The sequence below is a fragment of the Bos javanicus genome, chromosome 25, assembly GCF_032452875.1.
Source record: "Bos javanicus breed banteng chromosome 25, ARS-OSU_banteng_1.0, whole genome shotgun sequence".
In the NCBI taxonomy this organism is placed as follows: domain Eukaryota; kingdom Metazoa; phylum Chordata; class Mammalia; order Artiodactyla; family Bovidae; genus Bos; species Bos javanicus.
This window is the reverse complement of record NC_083892.1, coordinates 19,927,236-19,945,491: the sequence shown is the minus strand read 5'-3', so window position 1 is coordinate 19,945,491 and position 18,256 is coordinate 19,927,236. Positions and strand designations below refer to the sequence as shown.

At 43.2% G+C, this 18,256-nt stretch overlaps 1 protein-coding gene across 3 annotated transcripts in view; it reads right to left on the bottom strand.

Annotated features, from left to right (window-relative positions):
* Nucleotides 1-9,484: 9,484 nt before the first annotated feature.
* The window catches only part of EEF2K (eukaryotic elongation factor 2 kinase), a 71,651-nt gene continuing 62,879 nt past the window's right edge, over nt 9,485-18,256 (bottom strand). For all 3 annotated transcript variants that reach the window (XM_061401387.1, XM_061401388.1, XM_061401389.1), the window contains 2 exons: nt 14,067-14,245; nt 9,485-12,792 (listed from right to left, as the gene is read on the bottom strand). In XM_061401387.1, the coding sequence (XP_061257371.1) occupies nt 12,683-12,792; nt 14,067-14,245 (289 nt within the window). In that variant the 3' untranslated portion in view covers nt 9,485-12,682. The remainder of the gene's footprint in view (nt 12,793-14,066; nt 14,246-18,256) is intronic.

Here is an 18,256-nt window from a genome sequence, read left to right as displayed (position 1 = left end):
TGATTGTGTAACCATTCTCTTGTCCTATAAAATGTCTTTACCAGAATAAAAGTCAGAAGAATGGTCACCCTTGTGTGAGTTGGGGTGGGATGTAATGCCAGAGGTGGGGGGGTGGGGCATGTCTCTGAGGGACCTTTCTAGAGTGCTGCAAATGTTCTAAAATTCATCAAGCTCTACACTTAAGATTGTACACTTTACTCTATGTAGGCGGTACTGTAATAAAAGGTAATTTTTTTTTTAATGTCCCTACCAAATATGGATCTTTGAACTAGCCTCCCTGAAGATTTACACTTCCAGGAAGACTGTAATAAAATTTTAGCGTAGGCTTGCAACAAAACCATCGGAAAAGTTTTTTTTTAACATTTTCCTCTACTCTTCAGGGCCCTTTTCTTCTTCCTCCCCAAAGGGAATACTCTCTCTGGGTGGGAATGTGTTGTTTGTGCCTTCCCAGAATCCTTCCCCAAACTCTTCTGTTTCCAATACTGATTTTCCTTTGAGGAAACACTCCTCCCTGTGGTCTTTTTTTCCAGTTAATTTTTATTGGAGTATAGTTGATTTACAATGTTGTGCTACTTTCTGCTGTACAGCCAAGTGAATCAGTGATACATATATTCACTCCTTTTTAGATATTTTCCCCTTATAGGTCATTACAGAGTAGTGAGTAGAGTGCCCTGTGCCATACAGTAGGTTCTTATTAGTTACCTATTTTATATATGGTAGTGTGTATATGTCAATCCTGAGCTCCCAATGTATCCCTCCCCAGCTCCTCCCTGTGGTCTTGAAGGAACTGTCAATCAAAGCACCAGGATCCAAATTAGGCCAATCAGATGCTTCATCCTGGAAATCTGAATCTGGATACTAGAGCCAATTTAGCTCACTAGTGGCCCAGGGAAGGAAACTTTTCGACTGTTACCTTCTGCTAGATCCCCACACTTGCCCTAGGAACTCCTTTCTGAGGCCTGATTAATTCCCTTTTACCTTCCAAAGTGTAAGTTACCTCCTTCTCAAGAAAAAAAAAAAAAAGCTTGGCTAATATTGCTGCTGCTGCTAAGTCGTTTCAGTTGTGTCCGACTCTGTGCGACTCCATAGATGGCAGCTCACCAGGCTTCTCCGTCCCTGGGATTCTCCAGGCAAGAACACTGGAGTGGGGTGCCAGTTCCTTCTCCAATGCATGAAAGTGAAACGTGAAAGTGAAGTCGCTCAGTCGTGTCCGACTGTAGCGACCCCATGGACTGCAGCCCACCAGGCTCCTCCGTCCATGGGATTTTCCAGGCAAGAGTACTGGAGTGGGGTGCCATTGCCTTCTCCGTTGCTAATGTTGGTTGGTGTTAATTTCTATCACCTGCAACTAAGGATCCCCCAATCACCTAGGCCTCCCCAAGAGGAGCCCTGTTTTTGCAGAGGAGACCCTTTAGTTGCGTGCAGGGTGATCAGAGCATTTCTGTCTAGAACAAATGCTTAATTAGAAGGAAAACTGGGACACAGGCATGAACTAGGACTCTCCTTGGCAGACTGGGACAGGCAGTCATCTTACACCTTGACCACTTAAAGGTCCACCCAAACTGAGAGACCTGGGAGAGGTTTCCTGTATTGAGTCAAGTTAAGCTGAAGACGCCACTATTCCTGGCACCCTCCCTCCAATACCTTTAAGTTTCAGCTTTACAAACGCACTCCTGTGTCCCATGCTGGAGGTCATAGGAATAAGGCGGCGGCAGCAGCTGCAGGTGACATCATTTCTGCTGCAACTATGATGATATTTGAGCTTCAAACCTCCAACTTTCCTTCCTGATGGATGGAAACATTCTTATCAAATGTTTTTGCTGTGTCATACCTTTAAGCCTCATTTTTCTCATCTGTAAAACGTTCACAGTAATACTGAAGTTGGTTGCAGGGTTAGAGGTGACTGTGTTATGTCCAGCCTAATGCCTGACAGGCCATGTATCATTATTTCTAAGCCACGTTTCCCCCCCCCCCCACATTTTAATATCTCTAAAATTGGCCTGCGTCTTATGATCCATGGCATACAGTTTATTTTCAGTGTTATTTTTTTCTCATTAATACAGAAAATAATGATGGGTCTTAAGATCAATGGTGTCTTAAGATTCAACAAAACATAGTAGTGGATGTTCAATACATAAATTATCATGATGAATTTTTAACTTAGCAAATTTAATTTAGCATTTTTAGCTTAGTTAGTAAACATTTTAAATTGTTACTTTGAACTCTGCATGCCATCAGTCTCCAGAGAGGAAACAGGGCTAATGCCTCCTGCAAATTTCTCTTGTGGTTTCTCTTCACTAGACATGGTGGGAAGGGAATTTTGGAAAATGCAGTTTAGTTTAGCCCAGTTGACATCTAGTAACCACCATAGGCCATTACTGAAAGCCTACTGAATGCAGGCTCTGTGTGTCTGTGTGTTAGTTGCTTAGTCGTGTCTGACTCTTTGCAACCCCATAGACTGTAGCCCACCAGGCCCCTCTGTCCATGGGATTCTCCAGCCAAGAACACTGGAGTGGGTTGCCATTTCCTTCTCCAAAAGGAACTTCAGAAAGAAAGAAAGTGAAGTCGCTCAGCTGTGTCCGACTCTTTGCGACCCCATGGACTGTAGCCTACCAGGCTCCTCCATCCATGGAATTTTCCAGGCAAGAGTACTGGAGTGGGTTGCCATTTCCTTCTCCATGGGGGCTCTAGCCTATGTGATCAGGCATTAGAGATGGAAGTCAACATAACTGATAGATTGTATCAATTTTCTAACAGCCTAAGAAGAAGAACAGACATAAAATGCAACAGGAAGCTGTGTTACTCCAAAAATATCACAGCATCAGAACACCTGAAAACCTTCATGGAACTTTAGACTATGACACCATTCACATCTGGACAAGAACAATGAAGCAAACATCAAATTTACTAAAGGGAAGATAGCTTGCTTGATGCTCTGTAAGACTCAAGGTAGTATAAAACATGGCCTTTCTCATGACTGATCTTACCATTTCATTGAGGAGCTAAGACACATGCTAGTGAAAAATTAAATGCTGGAAAATTAAATTTAAAGAAATTTTAAATTCTTCAGTTCAGTTCAGTCACTCAGTCGTGTCCGACTCTTTGTGACCCCATGAACCGCAGCACGCCAGGCCTCCCTGTCCATCACCAACTCCTGGAGTTCACCCAGACTCAGGTCCATCGAGTCAGTGATGCCATCCAGCCATCTCATCCTCTGTCGTCCCCTTCTCCTCCTGCCCTCAATCTTTCCCAGCATCAGGGTCTTTTCAAATGAGTCAGTTCTTTGCATCAGGTGGCCAAAGTATTAGAGTTTCAGCTTCAACATCAGTCCTTCCAATGAACGCTCAGGACTGATATTCCTTAGGAAGGACTGGTTGGATCTCCTTGCAGTGCAAGGGACTCTCAAGAGTCCCTTGAGACTCTCCAACTGGTTGGATCCAACTGGTTGGATCTGCTTGCAGTGCAAGGGACTCTCAAGAGTTCCAACACCACAGTTCAAAAGCATCAATTCTTCGGTGCTCAGCTTTCTTTATAGTCCAACTCTCACATCCATACATGACCACTGGAAAAACCATAGCCTTGACTAGATGGACCTTTGTTGGCAAAGTGATATCTCTGCTTTTTAATATTCTGTCTAGGTTGGTCATAACTTTCCTTCCAAGGAGCAAGCGTCTTTTAATTTCATGGCATAAATTCTTACTTTGATAATTTTACCAAAGTTGTATATGGTATTAATTCTATAAGACATGTTATCAAAATGAATAGTATGCCTACCCCTTCCACTCCAGGCAACCACTCTCAACTTTTAGCTGATTCTTGTGTTTATCTCCATATGTCTAAACAACGTACTTGTATTGCTGCTTTTTTTTTTTTTTGTTTTAGGCATTTCCTATTGACGACTGAACTGACTGACTGATTGACTTCCTACTAAGGAAGATAAGAATTTAACTTTAATCACCCGACTTCTGCCATCACAAACACCTCAACCCTCCTGAAAGAATCATACTACAATTTCATTTGAACAATGATCAGTACATGCTACTCATTTAAGCTTAAGCTTAACTATGTTCTCAACTATGATTATTTTTCCTCTTCTGGAAAATATTGTTTATCTTATTCTTTATTTAATAACTGCCTTTAAAAAAATTTACCTTTCTATGAATTCATCCATAACTCAACTTCAAACTGTCCATCCTTGTCACACAGAATCAAGAGGTGCTCTATTGCTTCAAATTTTTGAAGACATTTCTCCCACAGCCTCCTGAGAGATGCCGTAAACTCTGGCTCTTCACTCTCATGTAGGGACTGACTTTGCCTCATTCTTGGTCTGGAACCCATGCCTTTCTTATTTCCCCCACAGTGGCTCTCTTTTGATAGAACAACTCTTCCAGTGTCTTCTGGAGAAAGAGTACTCAAGAGATTACTTTTTTGTGAATTTACACATCTGAAATATCTTTATTTGACCTTTATGCTTGCTTAATAGTTTGGGCATATGATTCTCCATTAAAGAATATTTTCCCCACAATTTAAAAAGCATCAACTTCCAACTTCCAGTGTTACTATTGAGTTATCTGATGTTATTCTGATTCTCAGTCATTTGTATGAAACTTTCTCTTTCCCTCCGGAAATTTCCAGTATCTTTTCCTTGCCCTCAATGTTCTGAAATTTCAGGAAGACAAATCTTGGCATAGGTCTAATTTTATCCATTGTGCTAGATACTTAACGGGGCCTCTTGCTCTGGAGACACATCCTTCAGTCCCAAGGAATGTTCTCAACAGTTAAAAAAGATTCTCTCAGGCATTTAATTCCCTGTCAGTCCTGTGGTTAAGACTCTGCACTTCCACTGCAGGGGCAAGGGTTTGCTCTCCGGTCAGGGAACTAAGATCCCGCAAGCTGTGTGGCTGAAATTTGGTGTTGGATAAGACTCTTGAGAGTCTTTTGGACTGCAAGGAGATCAAACCAGTAAATCCTAAATGAAATCAGTCCTAAATATTCTTTGGAAGGACTGATGCTGAAGCTGAAGTCCAATACTTTGGCCACCTGATGTGAAGAACTGACTCATTAGAAAAGACCTTGATGCTGGGAAAGACTGAAGGCAGGAGGAGAAGGAGACGACAGAGGATGAAATGGTTGGATGGCATCACCAACTCAATGGATCTGAGTTTGAGCAAGCTCCAGGAGTTGGTGATGGACAGGGAGGCCTGGCGTGCTGCAGTGCAGAGGTCAGACACGACTGAGCCAGTGAACTGAACTGAACTGATGCTGCATGGTGTAGCCCCAAAAGATTCTGTCCTCTCTACTGTCTCTGCTCTAACTTGGGCTCCTAAAATATCTTTTTTTTTTTTTTTCTTTTTTTTTAAGCCAGGCCATGTGGGAGCTTAATTCCCTGACCAGGGATCAAACCTGTGTCCCCTGCATTAGAAGCTCAGGGTCTTAAACACTGGATTGCCAGGGAAATCCTATATTTTGTTTTATTTTAATTAAGACTACATTTATTTTTTCCAATAGATACTACTAGTATTACTCTTTGGAATTAATTTCATTTATAATTGAGAAAACTAAAATTGTGCATGAAGTCAGAAAGAAAGATATGTATGTAGGGAGAAAAACAGATAGATTCCTCAGATGACTCATAGAAGGAGAGGGGGAAACACACCCAGTCATAACCAGACTTTTGAGTTTCTTTCAGTGATACTTTCTTTTTTTGGTGATCTTAAATACTAATAAGCATGTCCGTTACTGAGTCCAAGCTCACCAATGAGTTGGAGATGAGGTGCTGAGGCAAGGAACCCAACTTTATTCAGGAAGCCAGCAGACTGAGAAGATGGCAAACTATTGTCTCAAAATAACCATCTTGTTGCGGTCTGGATGCCAGGTTATTTTATAGAACAGAGATGGGGGGGAGGTGAGGAAGAAAAGTAAAAGGCCATTAATCTTGCAAATATCTCCTGGAATGGCTAGCCTTGGGGAGGAAATGTGTTCATTTCTTCCTTCCGGTAGCCACCCACAGATGGGCCTTGTCCTGAACAAGAGGCACTCTGGTTCAGTATTCAGGCAGAGGAGCAGGGGTCCCAGAGGCAGGCCATTTCATATAAACAGTGTTGTTTTAGTGAACAAAAGCAATGGGAAGCAAAGGTTAAAGGAAAAGAAACAGATCCAACGTGGAGTCAGTTCTTTCCAGTAACGTGTCAAGATAGAAGAGAAACCAAATCTTTTTGGAAACTTCATGGTATTACAGAGAAAGCAATTTCTCACTTCTAAATGATTTGCATATTGGTAGGACCGAGTTAAACTTCTTTGCATTTTAATCTACATGCTGAACATAATTCAGTAAAAATGATATTTATATCTACATGTATGCTTAATTTCTATTAAAAGCCTATATGAAATTTTTAGCTATGAAACTAGGATCCTAGAATCCTGTCCCCAAATTTTAAAAAGCCAAGGAAAGATCCTCAAAAGGTTACACATACATAATCTGAGGCTGTTCTTAGCTGATTTATCCACAAAGCAAAAATGGTTAACAATTATAACTGTTTCACTGAGGAATAGTTTTGCAGCCCAGAATGCCTGTTCCTTTGGCTTCTAGAATTTCCTCTCCTATTCTTCAGCATTTTTATTCTTTTGTTTCACTTTCTGGGAAATTTCCTCTACTTCATTTTCCAGACCTTCTATTAAGTTACTCATTTCTCTAAGTTATATTCAGTTTACAAGAGCCCTTTTACTATGTGAATTCTTAGAATCGTATCTTGTTCTTTTTGCATGGATACAATATTTTATCTAAGGATATTGATAGTTTTTTATTAAAGTTTTCTTCTCTAGCCATATTGTTTCCTCAAAGATGCTGTTTTCTGTTGGTTCTGTTTGTTGTATGAAATACCTTCCGTATGTATGGATCTTTGGGTGGCTGTTCAAGTTTAAGAATGGGGCTCTAATATGTTGTCTGGGAATTTGTCTGTGTGGTTGTGGGTGGGACTTGATGGGTGAGACTTTTTTTGTGAAGTGCTCTGGCCAGCCTGTTTTGTTAGGGGGAAGTACTTTAAATCTTTTATCTTAGGCTGCTAAGATTTACAAGAAATTTTTCCAGTTGTCTGCCCTCCACGAGGAGGGACAAAGTCAGCTGCCAGCGTACCTGGGAGCACAGGGGCAAAGAAGGCTGGTGGACACTCTACAACAATACAGAAACTTTCACAACCCTCCTTTCAGGACAGTAGCCTTGATAGGGCCAGAGTAAATGGACAAAGTAGGTAATTAAATAGTTAATCCCACTAGAGAATTGTAAGTAAAGAAAAAGTATGGGGAGACCCCTGTAAGTTAATGATCACTAAGAAAGTACTGGAGAAGGCGATGGCACCCCATTCCAGTACTCTTGCCTGGAAAATCCCATGGACGGAGGGGCCTGGTGGGCTGCAGTCCATGGGTCGCTAGGAGTTGGACACGACTGAGCGACTTCACTTTCACTTTTCACTTTCATGCATTGGAAAAGGAAATGGCAACCCACTCCAGTGTTCTTGCCTGGAGAATCCCAGGGATGGGGGAGCCTGGTGGGCTGCCGTCTATGGGGTCACACAGAGTCGGACACGACTGAAGCGACTTAGCAGCAGCAAGAAAGTAGGCGTGCTTACCCACAAAACCAAGCAGGCTTGCTTAGCAACAAAATCATGCAGGAGAAGTATGAGACATGCCCCAAAACAATGAAACAACGGGTGCATGAGACCAACATCCTGCCCGCTGGAGCTCAGTAAGTTAATGAACCCTAGGACATGCTCTCTACACACATAAAAAATGTTTGGGCCTTCCCTGGTGGTCTAGTGGTTGAGAGTGCCTGCCAGTGCAGGGGACACAGGTTTGACCCTTGGTCAGGGAAGATACCACATGCCGTGGAGCAACTAAGCCCAAACACCACAACTACTGGGCCAACAGTCTAGAGCCCATGAGCCACAACCACTGAGCCCACATGCCCCAACTACTGAAGCCTGCGTACCTATGCTCTGCAACAGAAGTCAGGACAATGAGAAGCTGGTATACCACAAAGAAGAGTAGCCCCTGCTCATCACAACTAGAGAACGCCTGCGTGCAGCAACAAAAACCCAGCATAGTTAAAAATAAGTAAATCTTAAAAATAAAAAAGCCAATGATTTATGGAAATGTGACATTTCAAAGTAAAGACCCTCATTGTGCTGAGACCTGAAATAATTTTTCCATAATACTATGCTAGTCCCAGCTTGACCACGTAGGGGTAAGAAAACTCCTCTGCCCAACCTGGAGGAGGGGCTGATGATGGAAGAATGAGGAAGAAGGTGGTCTTTTTCCCCTGCCCGCTTTTCCCTTTATGAAACTGTAGCCCACTAAGTTCTCAGGGTGGCGCTCTCTTGCCTGCCTGCTTATCAGCCTCACCAGGCATCCTATTTGAATGTCACTTTCTATCAGTTTGCCTCTCACTGAATTCTTTCGGTGCTGAGACACAAAGGCCTGGAGCTCCTCGGAGCCCCCGCAAAGTGCCACCTACAGTTCAGCCTCACTCTCTACTCTGCCTGGTGTCCTAGGCTTCTGCAGTGTGATGAAGGAGCAGCTGACTGGCTACATGGGGGAGATGAATGGGTCTAGAGGTCTGATGCTTTGTCTTTCAACTGAACCTACATTTTTAGCACCATTTCACTCCCACCTTCCAGAGGCTCCTGGTACCTATGGCTTATCCTTTTGGGGGTGTCTTCAATGATGAAAACATGGTTCTCAGATTTCTCTGCAGCTGACCTAGGATCCAGCTTTCTTGGGGCTGCTCATTCAGTCCATCTCCTTTCCAGCATCCAGGATTTTGTTGTTGATGTCTCCTCTTCATCCTCATGGGCTTATGCCATTAAGAAAATTTCTTTCCTGTCATTTTAGTTGGGACTTAAGAGCAAATGGACCAAAAAAATGTGTGCTCAATATACCATGTAGAGTTATGCCAATGGTCAAATTTCTTAATATTCTTAAAATTTTTAAAGAAATTCTCATTGAATTTCTTAAAAAGCAATTAGCTTGAAACCAAATGATCATGCAAATAAGCAACATTTTTTCAAGTTTTAGATCACAAAACATCTATTACATGCATTTTCTTTGAAACTGATGACAACTCTATTGGTAAAAATTATTCTTTGTTTTCTAGGTCAGAAAAACCAAAAAAAAAAAAAAAAGAGAGAGGGGTACATCCTTTATATAAAGCAAATGGAAAACATTATGTGCCAAATTTGGAAGGTTTTTGTAAGAATTTATTAGAAATATTAAAAATTGAGAAAACTTGCATTAACAAATCAAATTTTCAGCAGTTTGAAAAACTAGAAAAGGGGGCAACATTGAGCCCACACTCCCCATGGGGACAACCATCTGGAGCTGAATCTGAGCTGCTTTTCAGGTGGGACTAAGGCCTCCAGTCCACTCTGTCTCCACTCACCTCCTTCACTCATCTGTAACCAGAAGACACTTGAATTTGAGACCAGAAAGAAAGAAAGAAATCACTTTATTTGGAAAGGCAAAATTGAACAATATATATGCAAAAATAAATCTATAATACAAGCCACTGTATTCTCTGGGTCCCACCCAGTGTCCACCTTGTCTAGGTTAAATGGTTACCTCAGAGATTAGAAAAAATGAGTAACAGGCACAATTGCAGAGAATATGCATATTTTGTCTCCTTCGCCCTGCCCTCCCCCCACAAGCTGCACATACTTGTGTAAACATTTTGTTGATTTGTGACACATGTCTAGTACTGCAGACAAATGTGCTGGGATGAAAGGAAAGGAAGTCATTAAAATAGCAACAACAGTAGTTACCTGGCTTGACTCATCAATGTTGCATTTGATGATAAATTCCCACAGGGCCTCAGGTGAGGAGGGAATAAGGACATCCAGCTGCACTGGGGGCTAGGGATTTTTTTTTCCTACTTCCATCCATAAAGCCTGCTTTTTTTTTTTTTCTTTTTAAACCTATAGCAAAACTGAGAGACATTACACTCCAGTTCACTGCAGTTTAATTTTAAATTTTATTCCCAGAATCCTCTAAGAGTAGCTGGCAGATCCTGGCTTCAGCTTAGCCTCTAACCAGCAGGATATTTGGAAAGAGTCTACCTTTCAGAACCTTGGATTTCCCATCTGTGATTGAAGATACTGATTATATCCTTGACTCCACTAATCTCCTGGACCTTCACCTGCTTCTTGTACTTGAAGATAGTCTCTGATGTCTTCCCAGTTGGGCTGGAATGTCCTGAGGTTTTTTGCTTTTTGGATGCTCAGCATTTGTGGAAAAAGAAGATGCCCTAGCCAATTTTAGAAGGCACAGAACTATCTTTTGAAGGTGGAGTAAGTTCTGTTAGCTCAGAAGGATTTGTGTCTTGCAGATCACTTTGCTCTCACTGATCCTTAAAGAAGCATTTGATTAGCTGTAGTATATCCAGGCCATTCCAGTCTCCTACAGGAGAAGGGGACCACCTGGTGACATTAAAGCCATATGGATGGGTGGAATTGCACAGATGACCAAGCCATTCCAGACAGGCTGGAGGAACTAGAGCCACAAACACTCCATTTTTTATGAATTTACTGAGTGCTTACTCAGTGCCAAGGCCCTGTGTTTTTAAGCACTAGAGATTGAAGAAAAATTGAGTTAACACGCAGCTTCAGGGTTTAATATAGTAACTCTTAGTCAGGATTAGAGCAGGGGCTGGCAAACTATAGCCCAGGCAGGCTGTTTTTGTCAATAAAGTTTTATTGGAACACCAGCTGCACTCATTCATTTAGGTATCATTCACCAGTGTTTCTGTACTATAATGGCAAGGCTGAGTAGTTGCAAGAGACCATAAGGCCCACAAAGCCTAAAATATTTACTATCTGGCCCTTTAGAAAAAGTTGCCAATCCCTGTGTTACAGAAAAGCACTGACATGTAACTAGGAAATGAGACAGGTGGTCAGGGAATATAAATGATTTGCATAATAAAATCTCAGAGAGCAAGGAGACTGGTTGAACTAACAACAGCAACAACAAAAGCATCAGTTAATGAGGTTTGAGAATTTTGAAAAGTCAAAATAAAGTTGCTTCTAGCTTACATTTAACAAATGCAAATTAACTATATGCACTGGTTTAAAACACACAAACAACTTAAGGCAAGCCAACTACTTGATTTGTGCAAACAGCAAAAGGGTAATTAGTTCCAGCTTTTGGAGGAAACTGGTTATGGTGAGTCCAAATACAAAAACAGGGGTACCCGTCATTTATAGGTGATCCAAAGCACTTTTCAAGGGTAATTTTACTCTGTTTGATTTTTCCTTTAGGGTAAACTCTTAACTTTGGAACCGAATACATGCACAGGGTCATGACTCCACAGTACTTAACACTAACATGGCTGAAGGACCTGTCTTAATGAACTGGTTTGTATGTTACGCTCTGTTTTTTTTTAATGTTTTGATTTTTAAACAGAGATGTTGCTTTAGCACTTGGGGTTGATCAAAGCAGTCTGTTTTCTTGGTATTTGAAACATCAGTTGAAAACACACTGATGTTAAATCTGAAATCCTTCGAAAAAGAACACTTATTAAATACAGATAGCCATAGCTTGGCCCTGGGGAAACCACTGGAATTAATGAGTGTTTATAGTTCTTGCCCTCTCATTCTCCAACGGCTTAAACAAATCTCAAGGGACTGCTGCTGAAAGCATCCTACTGCAAATGACAAGAAAATCAGCCAAGCTTCAAGCAGAAAATGCCGCGGATGGGGGTTGGGAGCAGATTCTTCGTAAGAACGTCAGATGCTAAGAAAATACAGAGGAATACTGTACAAGGGGTACTTCAGTCATATTGTGGATGCTGCTACTGAGATGCAGAGTACATGTCTGCTTGGAGGAAAGGCTTCAACCTTCCAAGCCACAGCCCTTACAAGTAAAAGCTTTGAGGTGCACCCACCTCCACACGAGCTGAGGCAGGAATTAGAGGTAGTAAAAGTGTGCATATAGAAATCAAACCTGTTTTGTAAAGCCCACTGTGGAAAACACACTTCAGAATGTAATTTGGCTGATTCCACAAAATCAGTTGCATTTCAGGAAGGAAATTAAAAGATAAGAAAAGTGTGTGGGCCCTCCCCCATGGCAGAAGGGGTCCTGGGAGATGTACAGTCTTACACACACCAAAAAATGCCACACACATTCTTCCAAATGCTCTGAGAAAGACGGCTTTGCTCTAAGACAGATGTGACAATACACACCTCATGGAAAGTTAACATGCAGCTCTGCTCTTTCCTACCTCATCCTGACTCAGGAAACACAGGCTCTGTGGGCCTGAGATTTCAGCCCAGCCTGAAAAGGCTTGATGAGCAAAGCTTTAATATTTTCCATCCAGGGCAGAAAAGATACATTTTCTTACATCTCATGACAAACAACAACAACAATAACCACAACAAAACACAGAAAAAGAACCTCAGAAAGATACATTGGTTCATTAGGCTGCTTTTTCAATCCCCAGAGCCCTAGGGGACAGCTGCAGTGTCTCCACTGGTAGCAAAGACATTTTCAAGAGTTAAAAAATAGCATACAAAAGTTGATTTACTAAAAACATCTGCCCGCTCCAGCCCCCAAACAACCCTCAATAAGAAGTCTTTTTCTTCCCCCTTCTCCTAGCCCTGTAACTTGGGGCTGGCTGGCAGTGGTTTTTTCCAGCAAGTTATTCCTCCATCTGGGCCCAGGCCTCCTCTGCTTTCTCGTAGTACTGGTTGGCCAGCCGGCCCTTCATGGCTTCCATCGCTGCCTCGGCTGCCTGGGTGTACAAATCGCCTGAAAGAAAGCAAAGCAAGGCACAGAGAGGTGAAGAGCCTGTTGTTTTTGCTGCCTGGTATCCCTGACCCCTCTCCAAGAATATCACACTGAGATTACTCCTTCTGGCCTATCCCTGCACATAACCTGGGTGGGGCTCTGAGTGTGCACGTGATCCAAGCCGGGTCAATCAAAGCACCTTCCCTGTTCTTCACCAGGCCACAGGGATTAGTCGGGACTTAAGTGCAGCCACCCAGAGTGAGCTATCCCAGTAAGCACAGTGATTGGTTTAGGGGCTGTGGGTGAGTCACTGAGAATCAGGCTGAGGACTTCTATCGGACAAATTGGGGCTATATGAAAGTGGAAGGGATAAAGTGTCTAGATGGGTTTGGCCACCAAATGAATTTGTGGAGAACATATAAAAACACTTGGTTTTCAGTGCTTTTGGATTTAGAAGTTTCAAATAAAAGATTATAGAATTACAGTATTAGTTGCTTGATTTCGTTATACTACCTTAAAAAAAACTTTTAAACTTAGCCTCATCCTATACCTGTGAAACCAGGAGTTCAGTATGTTTATCATGTTATTTAATATATACAATGTGCATTAACTGATGAGTGAATAAACAAAATGTAGTATCTATAAAATGGAATATTATTCAGCAATAACATGGAATGAAGTACTGACACATGCTACAACATGAATGAACCCTGAAAGAAGGAAGACACAAAAGGTCACATACTGTGATCCCAGTTATATGAAAAGACCAGAACAGGTAAATCTATAAAGACAGAATGTAAGTTAGTGGTTGCCAGGAACAGCAGGAAGGGGAAATAGGGAGCCACTGCTAATAGGTACCAGGTTTCTTTCTGGCATGATGAAAATGTTCTGGAATTAGGTAGTGGTGATGATGGCATAACACCGTGGACATACTAAAAACCACAGAACTATACACTTTATTTTTATTTATTTATTTTTTGAACTATACACTTTAAAATGGTAAATTTTATGAAAATGTCAGCTCAATTTTTGAATTGCAAACAAACCTCCCAAATTTCTAACATGTGACTATTAAAAAGGTTCATTTGCATACCAACTTCATAAAGCCCCTTTCTAAGCATCATATGGGTATCCAGCCTTGCAAAATACAGGACCAGTATGAATCTTTCTCCCAACCAGAATGGAAAGAAGAGACTCAGTCTTGCAACTTGTTGTGAGTCCCAGTGAGACAGGAATTATGTCTCTTTCACTATCCAGCCCTGTCCCACCCCAGGGGCAGGTCTGCCAGGCCCTACCTGATCTCTGTGGGTCCTTCTCCAGCCCGCAGCCGCCTGTGAACAGCATCTCCGCCTCCCTGGCCAGCAGCATGTACCGGGGTTCGTCTTGCATCCCATCATACTCCCCACCCTCATCACAGTCAGTTGTCTCCAGGGCAGTGTTGTACCAGTGGAGAGCCTCTGGCCAGCTCTGGGACCTTGCCAGGAGATACAGAGGAAAAGAGAAGTTACCATGGCAACAGGGAAGGAAGGAGGAGGCCCATCAGCAGGAGAGGCAAGTCAGGGATCGCAGTGCGGCCACTACCTATGCTTCGGGACCCAAAGTATCCAATGCCACCACATCTAAGGGCTGTCATTCACATTGTGCTGCTGCTGCTGCTGCTAAGTCGCTTCAGTCGTGTCTGACTCCGTGCGACCCCATAGACGGCAGCCCACCAGGCTCCCCCGTCCCCGGGATTCTCCAGGCAAGAACACTGGAGTGGGTTGCCATTGCCTTCTCCATTGTGTGAAAGTGAAAAGTGAAAGTGAAGTCGCTCAGTCGCGTCCGACTTGTAGTGACCCCATGGACTGCAGCCTACCAGGCTCCTCCATCCATGGGATTTTCTAGGCAAGAGTAGTGGAGTGGCTTGCCATTGCCTTCTCCGCATTCACACTGTAGATCTATATATTCATTACAATAGCGGTCAAGTAGTTTTCCCTAACAAAACTGGTATAGCACAATAATTTTCCAACAGATGGAAGTCGAGCATCTTGAGGAAGGGGAGCATTTTTCTAGTATCCATAAAATCACCCTACAGGAATTCCCTGGCAGTCCCAGTTAGGACTTGGTGCTTTCACTGCCATGGCCTGGGTTCAATCCCTGGTTGGGGAACTAAGATCCCACAAGCTGCACAGGGTGGCCAAAAAAAAAACAAACAAAAAAACTCCCCAAACCAAAAAACCTACCCTATGGGTTTGCATTAGCAGTGGGTGGTATCCCAACCAATTTGCCCTGTAACTCATGCAGGAGAAGAGGTGGGTGGGGTACCCTTCACCAAAGCCCCCAGAACCTTCTGACAGCAATCATTCAGCCCTTTCTTTCTCTGCCTCTGCTGGCCAGCTCTGGCTTTCCTCCAGAAAATGGAGGGCTTACTCCAGAACAGCTGACTTCTCCCTTCTGACTCTGCCCTTCACTCTCAACTCTTTCTCCTATGGCCGCACAGTGGCCAAACCCACAAGGGCAGACACAAATGCCAACCCAATCTGTGCAAAACAAAGAGTAAACAGGGCAGGGGGCTCTTTTCCTTGGGGTGTAGTAATGCATATTACCAAACACGTGAGTAACTATAGGACATCAGGAAAGAGCAAAGAGAGACACAGATAAGAAGGTCTACGTGCCTCATGAAATGTTCCTGGAGCTGCAGCTGTATATATATAAACACATATACATGGACCCGGCTTCACCCTCCAGTCTTAGCTCCTGTCAGCCGCACCAGACTCACTGGGTCACTTTCTCTTCCTCGAACGTGCCAGCTCCTGTCCGCCCTTTGGCTTTTGCACCTGCTGCTCCCTTTGCTTAGAACATCCTTCCTTTAACTCTTCCCATACCTGGCTCCTCATCTCTCCAACCTCAGCTGAGCTTCTTCAGAGACGCTGGCCCCAAATACTCTATTTCTTACCATTACCTCAAACTGTAATTCTCCTGTTTACTTATTCACTTGTTTATTGTTTTTCCTGGCTAGAATGTAAGCTCTAGGAAGGCAGGGACCATGTCTGTTTTATTCACTGCTGCATTCCCAGGGCCTGGCAGACAGCACAGACTCTATAAATGTCTGCTGAAGTGGCTGGCTGGGATGGTGTCAGGAGATAATCTTGACTCCATTTTATTTTATAAAGAATGGAAGTTATTTGAAAATTATTTGTGGCACATCCAGAAGACTGGGGTTTGAACAGTGGATTGGAAACCACTAAGCTAGTTGATCTCAATTCTTTCAGCTTTGGCCCTCTCTGGTCTTGAAAGGCAAGGCAGAACTGCTCTCAACACATTAAATGTAAAAGAAGGGAAAGGGCCTACTCTCTCCCCACCCACCCCACCCAACTCCACACCCAGTGGTTAGTTTGTCCACCCTGCCTTGAAATTTCCAACGACTTTTCCTTCTCCTATGAGATGGTAACTTCTGGGGGAGCGGGGGTCAAAACCCCCTAAATGAAAATAGCTGACTCTCATTAATGCTCCCTGAATGGAAGAGTCTGGGGCTGCTTGGAACGAAGAAGAAGAGTAAGAGAAAGACTTTGGAAGATGTTACAGAAGAAAATCTTGATTGATTTAACTACACAGATACTAAAAACCAGCAAGTCCCCAGACCCAGTAGTCAATGGGCACTGTGTGGCACCTGTTCTCCCTGCTGCCCCAAATCTATGGTAGCCATCTCTGAAAAAAGGTTTTAAGTCAACTCATATACCAAAGAGCTAATAGCCTTAAGAAAATAAAAATTTTTACAGGGAATTCCCTGATGGTTCAATGGGTAGGACTCTATGCTTCCACTGCAAAGGGCATGAGTTTGATCCCTGATTGGGGAACTAAGATCCCACATTCCACAAGGCCAAAATATGTATGTGTGCTGTGCTTAGTCTTCAGTTGTGTCCGACTCTTTGAGACCCCATGGACTGCAGCCCTTCAGGCTCCTCTTTTGTGGGGATTCTCCAGGCAAGAATACTAGAGTGGGTTGCCATGCCCTCCTCCAGGGGTTCTTCCCAACCCAGGTATCAAACCCACATCTCCTGCATTGCCAGGCAGATTCTTTACTGTCTGAGCCACCAGGGAAGCCCATGAATACTAGGAGTGGGTAGCCCATCCCTTCTCCAGGGGATCATCCCAACCCAGGAATTAAACAGGGGGCTCCTGCATTGCAGGCAGATTCTTTACCAGCTAAGATACAAGGGAAGCCCATATATAGATATATGGGCTTCCCTTGTATACATATATATACATACACATATCTCATTATTAACAAATCAACAAGAAACCAATCATCTCAAATGAAAAAGAGAAAGTACACAGAGAACATAAAGAGAACACAGATAGTAAAGATTTTTTAAGAGCCTCAGATACAGATATTCAATGCCGAGTACCAGCTCCTCACGCCCACGTGGTCGTTCCCCACTGCACTCAATGGGCATTGTGTGTGCGTGTTAGTCGCTCAGTTGTGTCTGACTCTTTGCAACCCCAAGGACTATAGCCTGCCAGGCTTCTCTGTCCATGGGATTCTCCAGGCAAGATTACTGGAGTGGGTTGCCCTTCCCTTCTCCAGAGGATATTCCAGACCTAGGGATTGAACCCTGGTCTTTTGCATTACAGGCAGATTCCTTACCATTTGAGCTACAGGGAAGTCTCAATGGGCATCATAGATGTTGGCATTTGATTTTGGACAAAGTCATTTCATGTTTGTTTTGTTTACCTCCCCTCCATGCCAGTGATTCTGAGCCCCGCAAGAAGCAGGCTAATGTACAGTCCACTGGAGAACAGATGAGAAGACCTAAGTTTTGGCCCTGCTATTTACTGGCTACTTAACTGCAGACAAGCTCCTTCACTTCTTAGAACCACATATCCATAAAATAAGCCCCTAAATGCTGCCCGGTCTGTGTCAAAGAGATGTGTTGATTCTTTCATCCAAGCAACTACTGAGCCAGGCCCTGTGCTAAGCACTGGCACTGAAGAGATGCAGGAAACCCAATTCTAGTTCTCAGTGAAATAAAATCACAGATATAAAAGCAAACCCAAATACAAGGAGCATTACAGTCACACAGCAGGTAGCTGACAAACATTTGCATGATATGTAACTCAGACATTTTAGACCCTGAGAGGTTGACATGACAGAGCCGCAGTCTTGATTTAGCTTCTAAACTCAGTGAGAGGGAGATGAAAACACGACCCACATAGGAGGGAAGTGCCACACTGCCCCAATCCTGGCGGTTTGGACACTGTCCCTTCCAGAAAGCCACAGGTGCCTGAGAACAAATGGGGAAGCTGAGATCCACTGGGAGCCAGTGAGCAATAGGTCCCACTAAGAGTTGAATCCCCTCAACCGTTCTCTGCTCCTGGACTTCTGGGACCTCCCACCAGCCAAGCCAAAGACCCAAGATGAAGCTGCCATTCTCCTCTTGCCACCAGAGAATCCAATCCTGGCATCTCTGCCAGAGGCATAAGGGAAAAGCTGTTAACGCCTGTA